This window comes from Diabrotica virgifera, chromosome 6 (assembly GCF_917563875.1).
Source record: "Diabrotica virgifera virgifera chromosome 6, PGI_DIABVI_V3a".
Taxonomy (NCBI): Eukaryota; Metazoa; Arthropoda; class Insecta; order Coleoptera; family Chrysomelidae; genus Diabrotica; species Diabrotica virgifera.
In genome coordinates this window covers 34,367,964-34,387,072 of record NC_065448.1, presented here as the reverse complement: position 1 = coordinate 34,387,072, position 19,109 = coordinate 34,367,964, and the positions used below count along the sequence as shown (strand labels likewise).

General features: G+C 34.3%; 1 protein-coding gene across 4 annotated transcripts in view; it reads right to left on the bottom strand.

The window, feature by feature from the left end:
• LOC114325306 (homeobox protein homothorax) overlaps positions 1 to 19,109 on the bottom strand; it is a 675,897-nt gene that overhangs the window by 132,146 nt on the left and 524,642 nt on the right. For all 4 annotated transcript variants that reach the window (XM_050653960.1, XM_028273338.2, XM_050653961.1 and 1 more), the window contains one exon: positions 16,427 to 16,550. In XM_050653960.1, the coding sequence (XP_050509917.1) occupies positions 16,427 to 16,550 (124 nt within the window). The remainder of the gene's footprint in view (positions 1 to 16,426; positions 16,551 to 19,109) is intronic.

The window sequence follows — 19,109 nt, the reverse complement described above, 5'->3', positions numbered from 1 at the left end:
CTTTGCGACTTAGCTTTGGAGATGCCCTTTATCCATATGGTTGCTGGTTTTCCATGATTTCTTTTTTTTTGTGGGGGTCCATACTCCATTCTAACACTTATTTTGGGATTCTTCTTTCCTCCATTTATCTTCCGCGTTCGTACCATCCTAGCTGTTGTATTTCGATGTCATCTACGATTGTTCATTCTATTCTCGTTTGTTGTTAATGTCGTCGTTTATTCTTGCTGACCTACTCCAAAAATCCATCTCAGTGACTAATAATTTATCGTTGTATTTCTTGGTTAATTGCCAGACTTCATCTCCATAGCATTCCACAGGTTAATACTGGTTTTAAGATTGTGTTGTAAATTCGATTTTTATTTTCTGTTCCTATATTTTTTTCCACAGTACCAAATTCTTTCTTTAATAAAAGATAAAAGTGAACGCGCAGTTTTTGTTTCTTTCGATTCAGAGGATATTCACCATCCCTAGTTTCTGTCTCTAGACGTCTTCAGTAGGGCTACGTGACAACTCTGAACCAAGACGCAAATAAACTGCGTATTTAAGTGGAATTTCAAAAATAATTAAAAATCCACTTTTAAGACGCTGTGTAACACATCTCTTAGAGCAAAATTATCTTTCGGACCTTTTCTTAGACGAGTGAGACGAAATGTGATTGCAAATTGTAGAATCCTTTTCGCTTTTCTTTATTCGTCGTCTCTTAGCTTATAAATTGTAAAATTCAGAGATAAAGGATGTTACCAGGAGTAGGGGAGGAAAGTATGCTAAATGTGCAGTCATTCGAGCGCTTTGGGAACCTATTGAATTGTGAAGAGTAGGTTCTAAAACTAGAGATGCATCAAGTCAAACTAGTTTGATTTTATTCAACAAACTTGACTTGACTTGAAAAACAAACTTTTTTTGTAAAAATGTTTGACTTGACTTGATTTCGATATCTTTAGGTTTGACTTGAAATCAAACGGTTTGAAGTTTGAATGTCATATTGGCAACGTGTTTATTAATCGAGAGCGTACGGATTTTGTTGTGACTTATTTGGATAGGTCTGAATCGGTATTCTGCTACTCCGCAAACTAGTTTGTAGTTCATATTTAGACGTCCATGTTTGGCTTGTTTATTACGTTCGTTTTGAAGTGTGTGGCTTTGGGAGATAATATCTGAATGTGGATATTTTCCGGTTCAGAATAAGTACCAGAACAAATTGAGTCTGATATTGAAGATACTCTCACTGCAAAAATTAAGAGAAACAATCTGTAGTCGAAGCAGTATTAATTAAGAAAAATAAATATACTGATTTATTTGATGTTGCGGCAGGTGATTTCAAAACAATGAAAATTGCAAAGTGCATACATACTTCTATTCTTTAAAAGGACAGCATTATGCATAACTCGACCAAGCGCCATTTTTTTAAAATCGAGATAAAAGCGGATTCTGGTGACACATAGCTAAAACTATCTTGGAAAAATCCCTGTTATTGTCACGTTAACGGTTACTAAGAAAAACAAAAATAAACCAAGCGACATTCTGTCGATTAAGGGTTTTTAGTTTTGCATAACAAGACTATATTCATAACTGCCATTCTTAACTGCCATTCATAACTACCATTCATAACTGCCATATATCCATAACTGCCATTCATAACAGTTTCGCGATTGTAGACTAAGCGCCGACTTTGGTCTGTTTATGCTAAACTAAGCGTTTGGCCAGAATAACAGTTTTGTCCTCATTAATGTACACATTAATTTTGAAGTTTCCGTCAAAAAATGATGGAATTTTTTTAAAGTGAAAATGTTGTGTTTATATATATATGTAATTAAATTGAAAAATACAAATAATCTTTATAAAATCTTTTTATTATGTCTAACGTGCTATGTACTAAGAATATAGTATAAGTCATAAAATGGACCTTTTGGGATTCTTCTATATTTTGAATTTTGAATGTCTATTAATCATTTCTGTACTAAGAGTATAAATAGCCTGTTTTTCATGTATAAATATTGATGTTATTCCAACAGTACAACTTTTAATTTCAAAAGTCTGCTTTGTAAGGTACAGGTCAACTTCTACTGTTAGTACCTTCTGCTTTCACTTACGCAGCTTGACTTATACTTTTAGTACACACCACATGTTATGAGATTCTAGGGCGCATGTATTGAAAAAATGTAGATAATCTAAATTTGACCATAAAATTTCAAGGAATTAACATCCTTAAAAAGGGGTTGGTACGGAAACAGATTTTTGAGGTTCTTTGTTTTCTTCCTTTTTAACTTTCCTAAACCTTTTTTTATGACTTTCGTTCTGTCGTTGAAGACGGTGCCGATGTTTATTGTTATCGGTTATAAAAGCAGAAAATTATAAAAATATCTAGATCCCATTTAAACCAAGAACTGTTCATTTAGTATTTTTTTATTTAATTTTGTTGTGCGTGCTAAAAAATAGTTTACTGTGAAACCGTCAGTGTTCTATTGTACATGATTTTTAAAAATGAGTAGAGGGAAACAAATACTAAAATTATTGGACCTAAAGGATGATTTATATGGCACTCAATGTATTATTAAATTTCTTATCTTAATTGGCAACTGACATGTCTATCTCAACAAAAAAGTACATAAAAAAATAAAATACAGGATCCTTTGTAAAAGGTATATTTAAAAGACCCTAATAATGGTTACATCACAAAACAAAACGTTTTCGGATTAACAAGTAATACATCATCAGTGTTAAGCCAATAACATGCATGCGTGAGCCACCAAAAAGTTATGGGTAAAAACCCTTTAAAAGATATAGTTGACACTCAATTTTCAATATGTGAGGTTCATCCCTTTCATATCACATCCACGTGGGTTAGAGTCCTGTGTTGCCCTGGGTAATATCCAGGAATATTTGCAACATCTAACTATTTTAAACATAATATGTAGTATAATATAAGATCTTATACCTTTTAAAGGGTTTTTACCCATAACTTTTTGGTGGCTCACGCATGCATGTTATTGGCTTAACACTGATGATGGATTACTTGTTTGTCCGAAAACGTTTTGTTTTGTGATGCAACCCTTATTAGGGTCTTTTAAATATACCTTTGACGAAGGATCCTGTATTTTTGTGATTTATGGTATACAGCCAGCTACAGGAATTTTATTTTCCTCGTGGATTGTTAAAAAATTATATCTACGAAATAAATTATTTTTCACTCTTTCAAACTAGTTTGACAAACAGTTTGAATTTTCAAACCTGTACGATTGACCAGTTTGACTTGGCTTGAATTATTTGTCAGAAGGATTGACTTGAGTTTGACTTGAAATTAAGTCAAACTCAAGTCAAATTCAAACATTCAAGTCAAACTTGTACAACTCTATCTAAAACCAAAAAAAGTTAAGTAAAGTTTTCCATTTTAATGGGGACTTTCCATTTTTAATTTAATTTTCCATTTCCAACAATCGTTTTTTCCGATTATAGCGCCATTTATCCATAATTCGAAAAAATGTCTCCAATAAAAGTTACTTATTTTTACGTAAGGAATTCGAATCTGCAATAAAAAATGGGGGGGCCTATTTAAAATTTTAAAGTAACCCCCCACCCCACCTCCGTGGGGGATCGTGTTTGGTACCATTAGATAGATTTTTCAAACATATTGAATAAGTCTTTTTTTCAATTTTTCGATCTGATGTTCATTTCACGAAATATCGCGGGATTCGTATTTAAAATTTTAAATTTACCCCCCACCCCTCTTCGTGGGGAGTCGTATTTGGTATCAGTCGATAGATTTTTGATAAATATTGGGCAGGTATTTTTTAGTTTCTAGATCTATCATTCATTTCGCGAAATATTCGTTTTTTTCTTCTGAAACTTTGTGACTTTGTGACATGTTTTGCATGTACTTAACTTACCTTATCTTAATCTGAAAATTTCGAGTTTTTTTAAGGATAGATTTTTTTTCGGCCCCCCTCCCCTCTCTTAACAATCTCCCCTGTGTTTAGAGCCAATATGTAGAGGTACATCTACAGGGTACCAGGCACCAGGTTTCTCCCCATATGATAATCTGACGCGCTCGAGTTACTGCAAAAATCCCCGCTTGGGCTCCCCTACCACAGAAAGTGGTTCCAAGAAAGTTTCCAGATTTAAGTCATTATTCGTTATTTTAATTTTATCTGGGACCTTCCGTCTTTTCTCTTTCTTTAATATTTTCTTCGTTTCGTCATGTACTCGTTAGTTTAATTCCCTGTTGTTTTCTATGTAAGTAATTTAATTTATTTAAAAAGCTACCTATCACAAAGTTCTGCCATAAATATTTAATGAAATAAGTTCCTAAGGCATCGTATTTCCAATTTCAAGTTAATATATATTCATGAGAATTGAAAAAGCTCCGTACGTAACGCAACTTTTCATATTTGATGCACTTTTGGCAGGGGAATGTTTTCCCGAATAAGTTTACGAGCATCTCGGGTTTCGGAAACCCACATGGGCCTATTAACTGCAAAAGAAAACGCACATGTGTGGGTACGCGCTCACCATAAAAAGTTTGAATCTTTTATTTTATGACTGCAACCGCAAAGGGGGCGGTTGACTAGTCAAACAACTTGGGTTTTGCGTAAAACCCGTTAACGACCAAATTATTTTGTTTTTCAAATTTTTCTTATGCATCATAATTATCAGTATTTTTGTTCTTAATTTTTTTTAACCTCCTAATTTATTTACAATCTGTAAAACAAGTTACAATGAGTAAATTTTGTGACCACTAGTGTAGGTGACTTGGAGAAAATGATTCATTAATCATTTTCTTTACAAATATTTTACATAGATATAAAATTGTTTTGTATCTGGGAAGTACGACACATATAACTAAAATCGCGATGGTAAATCACTAGGTGTATTTCGTCTAAGTCTTCGTCTGACTGGTTGTCTCATCAGGTTTCTGGCTAGTACATTTGGATGTTGTGTCAGTCTGTCTTCGTATTTCTGTGCGAAGTTAGTAATTTCTTCTTTTACTGTTGCAATTTCTAGATCGCGTCTAATAATATTATTTGCAACATACCATGGGGCATTTGTGATTATTCGAAGAACCTTCGACTGGAACCTCTCCAAGATTTCGATATTGGAGTTTGATGCAGTACCCCAAAGTTGGATCCCGTAACTCCATATTGGCTTCAAAATTTGAGACCAAGTTGTTTACGCTTCATAAAAATGTGAGTTCTCCAGTTAAATCTTTGGTCTAGGTGCATTCCAAAGTATTTGACAGTTGCTTGCTGTTTTAGTTGGTGGTTGTTGATATATACAGGCGGGCAGTGACCTTTACGGTTTGTGAAGGTAATATGAACCGACTTTGTTTGTTCTTAATAAGGAAATATTCATGAAACTAATTTACGTCTTGACTATCTTGCACTACAAGCATGCCGCATTGACTACCGATACACAAGGTTGATTTACAATACATACAAAAACGCAACTATGTCGGTGAAACTACATAAAAACACCGACCTCCCAATCGGCAGAGGAGTCCGACAGGGCGATACCTTATTGCCTAAACTGTTTACCGCAGTACCTACTAGAATATGCTTGTAAAAAACTTAACTGGGAAGAGCGAGGCCTGAATATTGACGGTAGAAGATTAACAAATTTGAAATTCGCAGACGACATAGTTTTATTCTCTGACAACCTCAAGGAGATATGTACAATGCTACATGAACTATGAACTTCAGTTAGTGTGTGCCAGTGTAGGTCTTAAAATAAACATCTCCAAAACAAAATTCATGACAAATCTAGTACCTAGCGGAAATATCAATATTGGAGACAACAAAGTAGAGCTAGTGGAAAAATACATATACCTTGGATACGAAATAAAGATCACAAGAGACAACCAAACATGCGAACTACGAAGAAGAATAAACCTAGCATGAGCAGCCTATGGAAAACTCAAAGACATCTTCAAAAGCGATATACCAATTTCTTTAAAACGTAAAAGCGATATACCAATTTCTTTAAAACGTAAAACATTTGACCAATGTGTGTTGCCTGTGATGACTTATGGTGCCCTAACTTTGACAATGACAGCTACAACTTAAAAAATGCTACAAATAGACCAGAGGAAAATGGAAAGGTCAATGCTGAGTGACCGAGTTAGAAATGAAGACTTAAGACGAAGAACAGGAGTTACCAATGTAATTTCCCGAATTGCACCCTGAATGGAACTGGGCCGGACACGTCGCCCGAATCAGTGATGGGTGGTGGACGAAGAGATTACTTGAGTGGAGGCCGAGATTAGACAAAAGAAGTAGAGGAAGACCACCTACTCGTTGGACTGACGATCTCAAGAAAATGTCAAGAAATTGGATGCAAATTGCTCAAAATAGAGCACAATGGACAAAAATAAGGGAGGCCTATGTCCAGCAGTGGACGCAAAGGGCTGGATGAAGATGATCAATTTACATCTTTGGGTTTTTGAATTATGACGCGTCCTATAAATAGGACACTGATTGTTAGGGTTATCATACTTGAAAGTATATATGAACGAGTTTAAAACAGTTCTTCTTCTCCTTAAAGTGCCCCATTCTCAATGGAGGTTGGCTACCAGCATTGCCATCTCTTCTTAGTCACGATAGTTTTTTCCTTTTTAGTCTTTTTCCCCTCGAATGTTTCCTTTCACTATTAGTTGAGTAGGTATACTGTTACTTATTATTTCTCAGTATGTGGCCTAGGTATGATGTTTTTCTAACTTTAACTGTGTTGAAAAGTTTTCTTTCCTTGCCTATTCTATGCAGCATTTCGTTTGAAGTATGCGATGCTTGTCCACTAAATTTTAAGGATTCTCCGGTAGATTTACATTTAATGCTGGCCACTCACTTACGGATATCGAAGAGGCCGAGCGACTGACAGGCGGTTAATTGAAGCCAAAATCACCACATACACGCAGTTTTCGTAAAGGCGTTGGCACGCTCCATCCCAAAACTGCATGTGTGTGGCGTCTCAACTGCAGTTCATTAACTTAACTACTCAAATAACGGCCTTCAGTCCTGGCCTGCATGCCATGGCCTCTTCGATATCCGTAAGTGAGTGGCCAGCATAAGATGCCTTCAATTTATTTACGGTTGTGTTTTAAGGGTACTATCCTCAACTGCATAGAGAAGAGTCCACCAGACATAGTATTCTGATAAACGTAGTCGAATTTCGAGTTTTATTCGAGAATCATAAAGCAGTATTTTGATTTGTTCCACATTCTGCTCTCAACACTCTCAACAGTACTAACTCAACAATAATAACCCATTGAAAGATAAAATCTAGAAAACATAATGTGCCATAGTAGGCCAAGGTAATAAGACAAAAATATACCCTGTTCGTGACACTTCAGCAGCCAGGGTACTGAAGCGTTTTTTCGACAAGTAATACCTATAGGAACAAATTATGTATAACTATTTCCTGCGTAGGAACTAACTGTCAAAAAATGGCATTTTTCCCTTTTTTTTCAATTCAATGGAAAACAGTAAAACTTATGATTTTTTTAGTACAAATATCTTTGAGATTGTGGCAAAAGCTTTAAAATGACATATTACAAAGTTTGATATACTCATTTATTGTTAATATAACTGCGAAAAAAGGTCGGAATTGCAAAAAAAATTATTTTCGCAGTAACTGTTGTAAAAATTAGTGTAGAGGTTTAAAATTTTTGACAAATGAGGGTTCTTTGGTGCTTAGTATGTGATAAAAATTTCAAAGCGATTCAATCAATTGTTTAAATTTTATTCGAATTGTTTATCTCAGAGAGCATTTTTTTTGCAATAACATAAGTCAGAAAAAAAATTCGTTAGGACCATTCCGCAGGTGTCAAATGGATGAGCATGATCTATATTTTCAACTTGGTTTAAAAAACGCGAATAAAAAATGCAATTATTAGTAATAAATAATTATGCAAAAGTATCGTAAATCTTGCCTTATAAACTTTTAGAATAACTTTTTCCAGAAAATTAACTTTTTTACCCTGTTTTAAGTGCACAACTGCCAAGTAATGTTATTTATATCCTAATTGATAAAAAATTGTAATAAATATATATAATTTCTTATATAACAATATAAAAAGTTTATAAGGAAAGATTTACGATACTTTTGCATAATTATTTATTACTAATAAATGCATTTTTTATTCGCTTTTTTTAAACCAAGTTGAAAATATAGCTCATGCTCTTTCATTTGACACCTGTGGAATGGTTCTAACGTCGTTTTTTCTGACTTATGTTATTGTAAAAAAAAATGCTCTCTGGGATTAACAATTTGAATAAAATTTAAACAATTGAATGAATCGCTTTGAAATTTTTATCACATATTAAGCACTAAAGAACCCTTATATGACAAAAATTTCAAAGCTGTGCACTAATTTTTACAACAGATATTGCGAAATTAATTTTTTTGCAATTCCGACCTTTTTTCGCAATTATATTAACAATAAATGAGTATATCAAACTTTGTAATACGTCATTTTAAAGCTTTTTCCATAATCTCAAAGATATTTGTACTAAAAAAACCATAAGTTTCACTGTTTTCCATTGATTTGAAAGAAAAAGGAAAAAATGCCATTTTTTGACACTTAATTGTTTATAAATAAAAATGGCCGCCAGATCCTACGCAGGAAATAGTTACAATTTGCTCTAATAGGTATTACCTGTCGAAAAAACGCTTCAGTACCCTGGCTGCTCGAGTGTCATGGAAAAAACCTTATTACTCTGGACTTTAGGGAATTTGAGTAGCTCCAGGTAATATTAGAAGGCAAGATCGAAGGTAAAAGGGGTATAGGAAGAAAGAAAAAATCTTGGCACCGAAACATCAGAAACATAACAGGAAATGACACTTCATCAAGCCCAAAACAGAGAGAAATTTGCCATATTGATCTCAAACCTCAATAGAGAAGGCACTTAGGAGGAGGAAAGATAAAAAAGAGCCGAAATGAAACTTTTATTACTAAATGTGTAAATCTAGACTTTTTCCTAGTTTTGTATTGTCAATAGGAAAAAGCGGCAAAGATAGAATACAGGACAGAATCCAGAAGGATAATCAAGCCTTTGGAAGGAATAAGCAATTACTCAGATCCAAAAACATCAGCAGACAAACAAAAATTAGAATGTATAAGACACTGATCAGACCAGTTATTACGTATACAATGGAAACCAAGAAGATCTAAGAATAGTAGAAAGGAAAATAATGAGATCAATATTGGGCAAGGGGGGGGGGGGGTTACAACTACTGGACGGTCGCTGAGGCGTATGGAATAGTAATGGTGTTAAGCGTATAGGGCTCAAAGTAAATCCCAATGGAGGGGGTTACAACCCCCAAAACCCCTCCCTGGTTACGCCTATGATATTAGGACCAAAAAGAACAAGAGACGGAGAAACAAAAATGAAGACCAATAAAGAAATTCAACAAGAAATGAGAGGTGAAAACATAGTAAGATGCATAAAAGCAAGAATGTTGTTCTGAAGCTATTGCCTTGTGGCATTTTTATGATTAACTATTTAGATGGGAAATTATCAAATAGCGAGAAGACCAGAATGGACAGGCCACATAATGAGAAGAGCACCCACAGAAATGATAAAAAGAATCACCAAGTGGACACCCCTGGGACAAAGAAAAAGAGGAAGACCCAGGATAAGACGGTGAAACCGGATAGAGGAAGACACAAAAATATTGAAAATAAAAGACTGGAAGACAAGATGCAGAAACAGAGAAGATTGGAAATACATAACCAACGTTGCAAAGACACATAAAGATCTATAAGAAATAAACCAAACAGGAATAATCCACCTGGAAAAAAGGGTTACTATATGCCTCGGGATTGCCATAGCCATAATCCACTATGATTGAACGGCTGTGATCATGATGATGAAATCTAGACAAGGTCAAAAAATGTGCTCAATGTTAATAATTTTTTTAATAAATGGTTTTTGGTAATAAAATCAAATAAAATTTGTAATATTCAGTTTACTACAGCCTACAATATACAGGAAAATATACAACCTAAAATATAAAGGGTACATTTTTCTTTATGATCTAATATTTATGACAAATCGGCTGTTTCGAAAATACAAAAAATGAAAAAATGGGGCCTATACGTCAATATAGAGAAAACCAAATATATATGTCGTGTATAGGAAGAAAGAAATATGAGTTAGAACTCGAGGATGATATGGTAATCGAGCCAAGCTCTGATTATGTATATCTTGGAACGAGAATCCAACAAAGTGGAAGGACAGAATTCGAAATAGAGGAAAGAATTATTATGAAAGGAAAGAAAGTAATAGGAGCTTTGAAATCACAACTTTGGTCAAAAACCATATCAAAAGAAAAGAAAACACAGCTAAGTACATTTGCATCTTTAAAAGCGTAGTACTGTTTGGATGTGAAACCTGGCAACTGAATAAGCGAAGAGAACAGAAGTTGCTCGCACTGGAAATGGACTTCTGGCGAAGATCGGCCTGCATCTATAGAGTCTTACACATAACGGATGAACGAGTACAATATATTATGAATAGGAAAACAAACATAATAGAAGAAGTGGAGGCAAAACAGCTATGGTCATGTACAAAGAACGGAAAAGCATCAACTCCCAAAGCTGATGTTGGAATGGCAACCCCCGGAAAGAAGGAAAGGGGCAAATCTGGAAAAACTACCTGGATAAGTGGAATTAAAATAGCATGGCTGAGAGAGATCTCCGACCGGAAGACGCAGGACGCTATAAACCGGTGATATATGTATATATAAAAAATTTCTTTAAATTTAAACAAATTATAATGATTGAAAAAAATAATTTTTCCGTGTCCTATGGATAGGACAGGACGCTGGCCTATAATGAGCTGCACAAGAAAACGCATACGTGTGGGTAGGCGCTCACCATAAAAAGTTTGAATCTTTTATTTTATGATTGCAACCGCAAGGGGTGACTAGTCAAACGACTTGCGGTTTTCGTAAATCAAACAATATACAATACGCATCGAGAGCTATTAAAGTTGGAATAGTTTGGACCGCAGCGCAGACTTGTTAGGAGTCTTTATCGAGTTTTTGTGGTCGGGATCTAAACACGCGAGAGCCCTTTTAGACCGTTTGTGTAAGGGACATTGAATTACTTATCTCTCTACAAATGATATAGCTCACGTAACGACTTTATGGTTGCAATTACCCACCGACTTTTTATATTTAGCGGGGAAATTGCTAGATGACTTTCCGTTTAATCAATCAATTTTCTAGATTATATTAATTCATTTTCTATAAATATTTTCATATATTTTTTATCTTTGAATAGAGTTTCAGGATATTTGATAAAAATATCGATATTGTATTGATATCGTATCGAAAACGAATACGATACCGATACGATACATACCTTAGCAATATTAATGTCGATACAATACTCATTATCTGAAATCAATACAATACTCTTGTATTGTCGATACGCTTGCCTCGATATTATTGAAAATATCGATATCGAGAAAAAAAAAATAAAACGCCACAGTTGTTTGGATTATATTTTGTGGAATATTTAGATCATAATAATTATTTATGTATATAAAACTATAAGTGATCTGCAACCCAAGCATCAGCTGTTGTAATATTTTATACTTAAGTGCCTGAACTTCAAACTCTTGAGAGTGAGTAAATGAGTGTGTGATTAGACTGTTTATATCATGTGGCATTTGCGGCAATATTGTGAAAGTTAGTGATGATGACGCAAAAATAATTTTCAACAAAAAGATTGAATTGTGATTTATTCCGAATATCCGGGACTTCCCTCTGTTTCAAAAGCAGTTTTTAAGCAATACAGAATTAGTAAGTATTAGTCGACTTTCAAAGAAGCATTCATCCATATTGAATTTTTATAAAAATATATGTTATAAGAAATATTCGTAATATTTTTAGAATAATGTTGATTTGCTTAGCATGCAAAAGTGGGCACAAAGAGCCTACACAGTTCAGATGTATAGTTCTTTTATGTCAATATTTTATCGAGTATTATATCGATATCGTATCGAAATCAATATCAATACATTTCTATAAGAAAATATTGCCGATATCGATACTCGATACGATATTTCATTGACATAACCAATACAATACTCAATACTTAAAAAGTATCGATATTGTATCGTATCGTGAAGCTCTATCTTTGAGTGCATTTAAGACACTAAAAAGTTTTAGACCATGGGCTCACATTAAAAAAAACTCATGATTACCTCCCTCTTAAGAGACTTCGTTTATTCTCATTATTCTCATTATTTTTCTAATATGCAAAATTTTCGAGAGGGGACCGTTTCGTAAATATAGAGTTTTCTAAACTTTGGTGCGTTCAACAACTGGAGTAGGTACCCTTATAAATTTGTTGGACAATATTATTATATGTATATGTACCCGTAAATTGTAAATATTTTATCAAACAATCCTGCAAAAATCAGCTGTAAGGAAGGGTATCAATTTTATATCCCTTTATGATGCGTGGGCCCCCTTGGGAGGCACACTCAGGAGTCATAAATTATTTATTTTCAGGATTGATAAAAATACTTACAATTAATTGGTAATATTGTCTGATAAATTTTTAAAGGTACCCTAGTTGTCGGACGTACCATAAAAACCTCTATATTTACGAAACGGCCCCCTCCCAAAAATTTTCTTATTAGAAGTTGTCCGACTCAACATGAATAACTGAATAAACGAAGTCTCATGAGGGAGGAAATTGTGATATTTTTTTAAGTGTGGCCCCAAGGTCTATTTTATATTCTACCAGTAACTCAATGCTCTTAGATCGTATAACCATATTAAATTTTTAAACGGAAGCTTATTAGGTAGGTATTTCATATAAAATAATTGTGAAATGGTTTTTTGGAATATTTGCTTGTGAACTTTTATCCGTTTTCTAAAGAATATCCTTGTTTGCCCGATGTAAAATTTTAAATATTCAGTTAATTTAAACATTTGGAATGAGCACTAGGCGTTTTTATATATCGGTTACACTATATAGATTGCTTGCACAATACTCTGTTTAATCTACACAAAGGACGATGGTAAACTGCTGATAAATGTTTTACGGCATCTACTATAACTCTTTGATAAGAATAATAAGCTCAAAGATGGACTGAAGGCAACAGCTCTATAACAACTAAGCCCCTCAGTTTATTTAAAATATACCTCGAAAGCGCATTTAAAATATCGAAAGAAAAATGTAGCACAACTACCATTGTGCTACAATGGTGTCACTGTTGGTGACACCACTCACCAACAGTGATATATTTATAACATATGCTTAAATTTTCAAAGGATCAAGTAATAGTGGCTCAAGAGGACATATGGAACTACCGGACGAAGTGGCAATTGTAAAATATTCCATTTTACAATTTTCTCATAAGACTTTTCTACTTGTGGATTTCTACTTGTGGATCCGATGAAATTGTTGTTTAGTCTTCCTCAGTGCCATTTTGAATTTCTTACAAGAAGTAGGTACTATGTCTAACACTGCTTGGAAATACCTTTACACTTGTCACATAAAGGAGAGTTAGTGATAAATTATGATTTCTGATATGTGTACTTGCGTTTTTGCGTTGTATATTAACACAAACTGTCCATATCTTAATTTAATATCTACTATAATAAATAGAACATCTTTTGAAAATTGAAGCTGAAGACAGCATAAGTCAAAGTGCTTTTTAATTCCAAATTTATTAACCACATTTCGGATTTGGGCCCTAATCCGGCCAGCCAAGAAACAACAAAAAGCTTTCAATTTTTTGTATTTTTGGGCCATTAATCCCCTGATGGGCAGGCAACTTGTAATACAATTTGGGAAACGTGGGTAATAAATAAATTGCGGCTTTCCATTTGAGCGCGATGGACAATAAGTAGGGAAAAGCGAGGCTTCTTTTGTCTATCTCCATTCGGGAATCTCCAAGGAGATATACAAACTGTCGGATTTCTGCACGTTTGATTGAGATATATATCGGATATTACGCTCCCTAGGAATCCGGAAAAATGCTCTTTGTTCTGATTTTATGTACCGTCCTTCCGAATCCACCAAGGTTAGGGTTAGACTATTTTCTGTTTATCAAAAAATCGACTATGTACGTTATTATCGATTTTATTCAGCGATGTGTAGGGGGGTGTTAGGTTACATAGCCGCTTATCTTCTCTGGAAATCACTATTTATTAAGGGGTAAAACGTATAATGCCAACACAAACATTCTAGGTCACTTATAATCCATAATTAAAGGAGTATTACAATTGCAGCACAGAAACTGATGCGTCCTAAAACTCCGTCCATAATCCAACGTAGAACTTATTATAATATATTCCTTACATAAATAATATTAAGATTTAAATAAGACCATAGGTAACTTGTTCGTATTATGCAAAATAGATGTTTCTGCAATAATTTTAGGTCATGAATTTTCATCAACAATTTTTACTATGTTACTCTAGCTATAGTATGCTATTACATCTTATGGGAAACTTCTCTAATAGATGCAATAATCGATGCCTACTGCCAACTCCTGCACCATTTGTACAGAAAGCAGTCGACTCAAAACTCCACCACTGCAAGCTGGTTTCAGACCTGGGAAGACCTGCACCAACCAAGCCCTAACCCTGACAGAACACATCGAGAACAAATTTGAAGAAAAAAAAAAGATAACAGGAGTACTCAACTCGACTATACATCAATCATCAACCAATGTCAACTTTGACCAACCAACTAAAAGCAACATATAGACAGACGACTTAGGCGTCATAATCCACGATTTAAGCTTTGAAGAGGTGGAATAAAAATTGGATGCTGGCCTGATTTTGATAAAAATTCGCTAAAACCATCTATAAAACTCTGCGCTTTCCACCTTCACGGTATAATACAAAGGTATAATACACCTTCCTGGAATAATACAAAGTCCTAAAAATCCATCCTTGGACATAGACCTCTTCTTCCTTCTTCCATGCCTTCTCTCTTGGGCATTTTAAATTCATTTTGATTTGGCGTGTTTTTTATGTCATCTGACCGTCGTATTTGCGTCCTTTTCCCATTTCGTTTGTGGTTTCACGCCCTCCAATTATTTATAATCTTCTTAGTCCATCTTTCAACCTTCTGCCTTAAGGTATGTCCGGCGAACTTCCATTTAAGCTCTGATATTGAGGTTTCCCGTATGGTAGGGGAGCCCAGGCGGGAATATTTGCAGTTACTCGAGCGTGTCAGATTATCACATGGGGAGAAACCTTGTATCCTGTTAATGTACCTCTACCATATATTGACTCTTAATACAGGGTAGTTCGTTAAAGGGAGTCTGAAAAAAATCTATCCTTAGAAAAACTCGAAATCGTCAGAAAGATAAGGTGAGTTAAGTACATGCAAAAGAGTTTCAAAAACATAACGATTTGTGAGGGGCGTAAGGAAATGTGTGAGTCACAAAGCTTCACAGAAAAGCTAATATTTCGCGAACTAAAAAATACGTGTTCAATATTTTTCAAAAATCTTTCGAATGATACCAAACACAACCCTCCACGGAGAGAGGTGGAGGGTAAATTTAAAATTTTAAATACGAACCCCCCGATATTTCGCAAAACTGCAAAATACACGTATTAAATATTTTTGAAAAATCTATCGAATGGCATCAAACACGACCCCCTATGGAGCTGAGGTAAGGGTTACTTCAAAATCTTAAATAGAAGCCCCCAATTTTTATAGCAGATTTGGATTCTTTACGGAAAAATAAGCAACTTTTATTCGAGACATTTTTTCGAATTATGGATAGATAGAATCGGAAAAAACGATTATTGAAAATGTTATATTAAATTAAAAAATGGAAAGTCCTCCACTTTATGGAAAACTTTACTTAACTTTTTCTGGTTTTAGGACCTACTCTTCACAACCCAATCGGTCCTCATAACGCTCGAGTAACTGCAAATTTAGCATAATCTCCTCCCCTACTAGTATAGTACCATGCAAAAATACCGCCAATATCTCTGCTTTCTCATCTTGAAGGCAATGAACGTGTTTTTCGGTCTCTGTCAGTCAACACGACTACTCAAAAAGGAACAATAAAGTAAAAAATTACCGCTCATCCGTTATAGACAAAAACCGCTAATCCGCTAAAGACAATTAAACCTTGTACGAGAAACAACCGTGTGTGAAACCTGAATATGTGACGATTTACGATGCCCGAACGAAACAGTGATATTTATAAACTTAATTCAGATATTATCGTTAAAACATAATTATCTCTCTTAATTCCTTTGAACTGCACCCTTAATACAGTCCACAACTCTTAAATTATTTTAATAATTTCGGATATATACAATGGTACCTACATGTAATTGTACAATAACAAAAAGCAAACTGAAACATTATTGACTTTTTTTATTCATGGTTACAACATTCCTTTACAATAAAATAATTATTAAAAATAATAGTTTTTCCGCTTACCAGGATCCGACGCGTCGAGACTTTGCTGCGATGCGGGTGGTTGTGAGAGAGGTCCAGGCGTTCCAGGAGATCTAACATCATCATTGACCGGACCTCCGTACGATAACGACGATGATGGGGGTCTCTGCAATCAGAAACAAAACTTGGGTATAAATGATGATATCGTATCAACGCATTTGTAGAGCAATATTGTCATTTTTGAAGAAAAAGAAATAGTACTTATTACACATTGTTGGACATTCAGAAAGGAATAACTGGTAAGTGGATACTTTATATTATTTTATTATTTATAACAGAAAAGTTCATCTTGGCACAAATGGAATCTTTTATGAGTATTGTAACATTTTTTTAAATCTTTTAATTTTTTATTTTTTATTTTTAAAAGGGGATAAGTTTAACAAATGATCAACAGGGTTTTCGTACTGGAAGATCGTGTACAGATGCAATATTTGTCATAAAGCAAATTGAGTAATCACTGGAGTATAATTAATAGACCACCATTTCTATGTCTGAATTCGACCAATAACATGCTATGGCAGTGAAGCCTGGGTCCTGAAAGAAACATCCAAAAACAAACTCGACACATTCGAAAGGAAAGTACTGAGGAGAATAATAGGACCTGTGAGGGAAAACGGAATCTTCAGAAGTCGATACAACAACGAGCTTTATCAACTATATAAGGAAACCCCCCTGTCAGAGTTCATTAGAATACAAAGATTGCAATGGGCCGGACATGTGATAAGAATGGGAGAGGATAGGCTACCAAAAAGAGCACTGAATGCTAGAATGCAGGGAAAGAGACCGGTTGGAAAGCCAAGAAAGCGCCGGGAAGACACAGTAAACAGCGACGCACAAGCCCTTTTAGGAGTCCGTGTACGGAGAAGAGCAGCCACAGACAAGCAAGGGTGGAAGCAAAAAATAAAGGAGGCCAAGGCTCAGTTTGGGCTGTAGTGCCGTAGAAGAAGAAGATTTCTATGTCTGATTGACTTAAAGAAAGCATTTGACAGAGTAAGACTCAGAAGATGTAATCCATCTTCTATAATAGAGAAGTTTCCTTAGATATCATAAAAACTATTGAAAACATCTACCAAAACAACAAAATGAAAGTAAGAATAGATGGACCACTTACAGAACCTATTGTAGACATAGGCAGCGGAATGAGGCAGCCATTGAGCCCTATGCTCTTCAGTTTAATCATGGATGAAATCATCAAACACGCAAACAACGGAAGAGGATTTTAGAATGAGAAACAAAGAAGTAAGGATACTCTGTTACGCAGGTGACGCAATATTGATAGCCCAAGATGAAGTCTACAAAGATTAGTCCATAGATTTAAAATAAGAACAAAAAATCCAATGACAATTTCATCTCAGAGAACTAAAACAACAGTAATCAGTCAAGAACCAATCAGATGGAAATTGATGGCATCAGTATTGAACAAGTAATGAAAAAAATACCTTGGAATTATATTGTCCAGCTACGTACACCTGGACAAAGAAATGAGAAATCAAGTACAAAAAGCAAAAACAGATTCTACATACGCACTTCTCCTTCTAGATCATAATCAATCTTTTAATTAGCAATTTCAAATTCTACATATTCAAAATAAAGGCTTTAAGTTATAAAAATAAAATAAAAATTTTATTTTTAATTCAGTTGCAATGCGAAGGCAAAACAATCTTACTTTTCAATTAGAATACGGAGCGCAGTCCAGTCCCTTGAATCGCGATTTTCGGCTCTTATTGGAGCCTCATCGGAAAGAACGTAGGCTTGTTCTCCATGGAGTATTCTAATTGAAAAGTAAGATTGTTTTGCCTTTGCATTGCAACTGAATTAAAAATAAAATTTTTATTTTATTTTTATATTGGTCTTTACTCCTTCGAGTAACTAGGTCCATTTTCTGTTGGAATTTACCAGCTGAACAGACGGGGTCGTGAATTGTAAGTTTTTTGAATTTCCTCTTGTCTTCTTCGCTTCAGCATCCATTTGGCTTGCAAATTTTAGAAGCCTTGGAGATGTTACCAAGGAAATGGACCAATAAGTTTTCGATTTAAAAATCTTTTAGTAATATTTTAATATTTTCTAAATATTATTAATAATGCTGTTAGGATCGAAAACTTCATCTTTTTTGCTTTAAGTTATCTTTATTAGAATCTATGGAAATTAGTAGATTCAAAAATACAGATAAAATTCTGAATGACCAGGTGAGACAAGCAGCTCTCTTCTCTTTAACTTTTTCAGTTAAAGACTATAGACAGTAGACTCAGTAAAAACATATCACATAAGAAAGGCACTCTAACGAAATAGCTGTAGTGATAATAAATTGTAATAACTGTTGTGGAAGTGTATAAATCAAAAGTTTTCATAAGGAAGAAAAGACAGAGAAAAAAAACTACCAATGTAATAAATTCTAGAACCTAGAAAACAATGATTTTTGCATTCTTTAGAAAATCATATGCAAAATAGTGGTCAGTGAAGTGTATAAAATGTCAAAATAAATAATTGTCGGCGTAACCTCCTCCATTAAATTAACTAAATAATAAATGTCATAATTTCATTTGCATTTTTAAATATTTATAACTCCAGCCAAACAGAATATTCTTGTGATAAATTCATACAAATTATTCTACATTTCTCTACTATTAGGTGAAGATTTATCTCGAGTTTATGAATAATTGCAGAA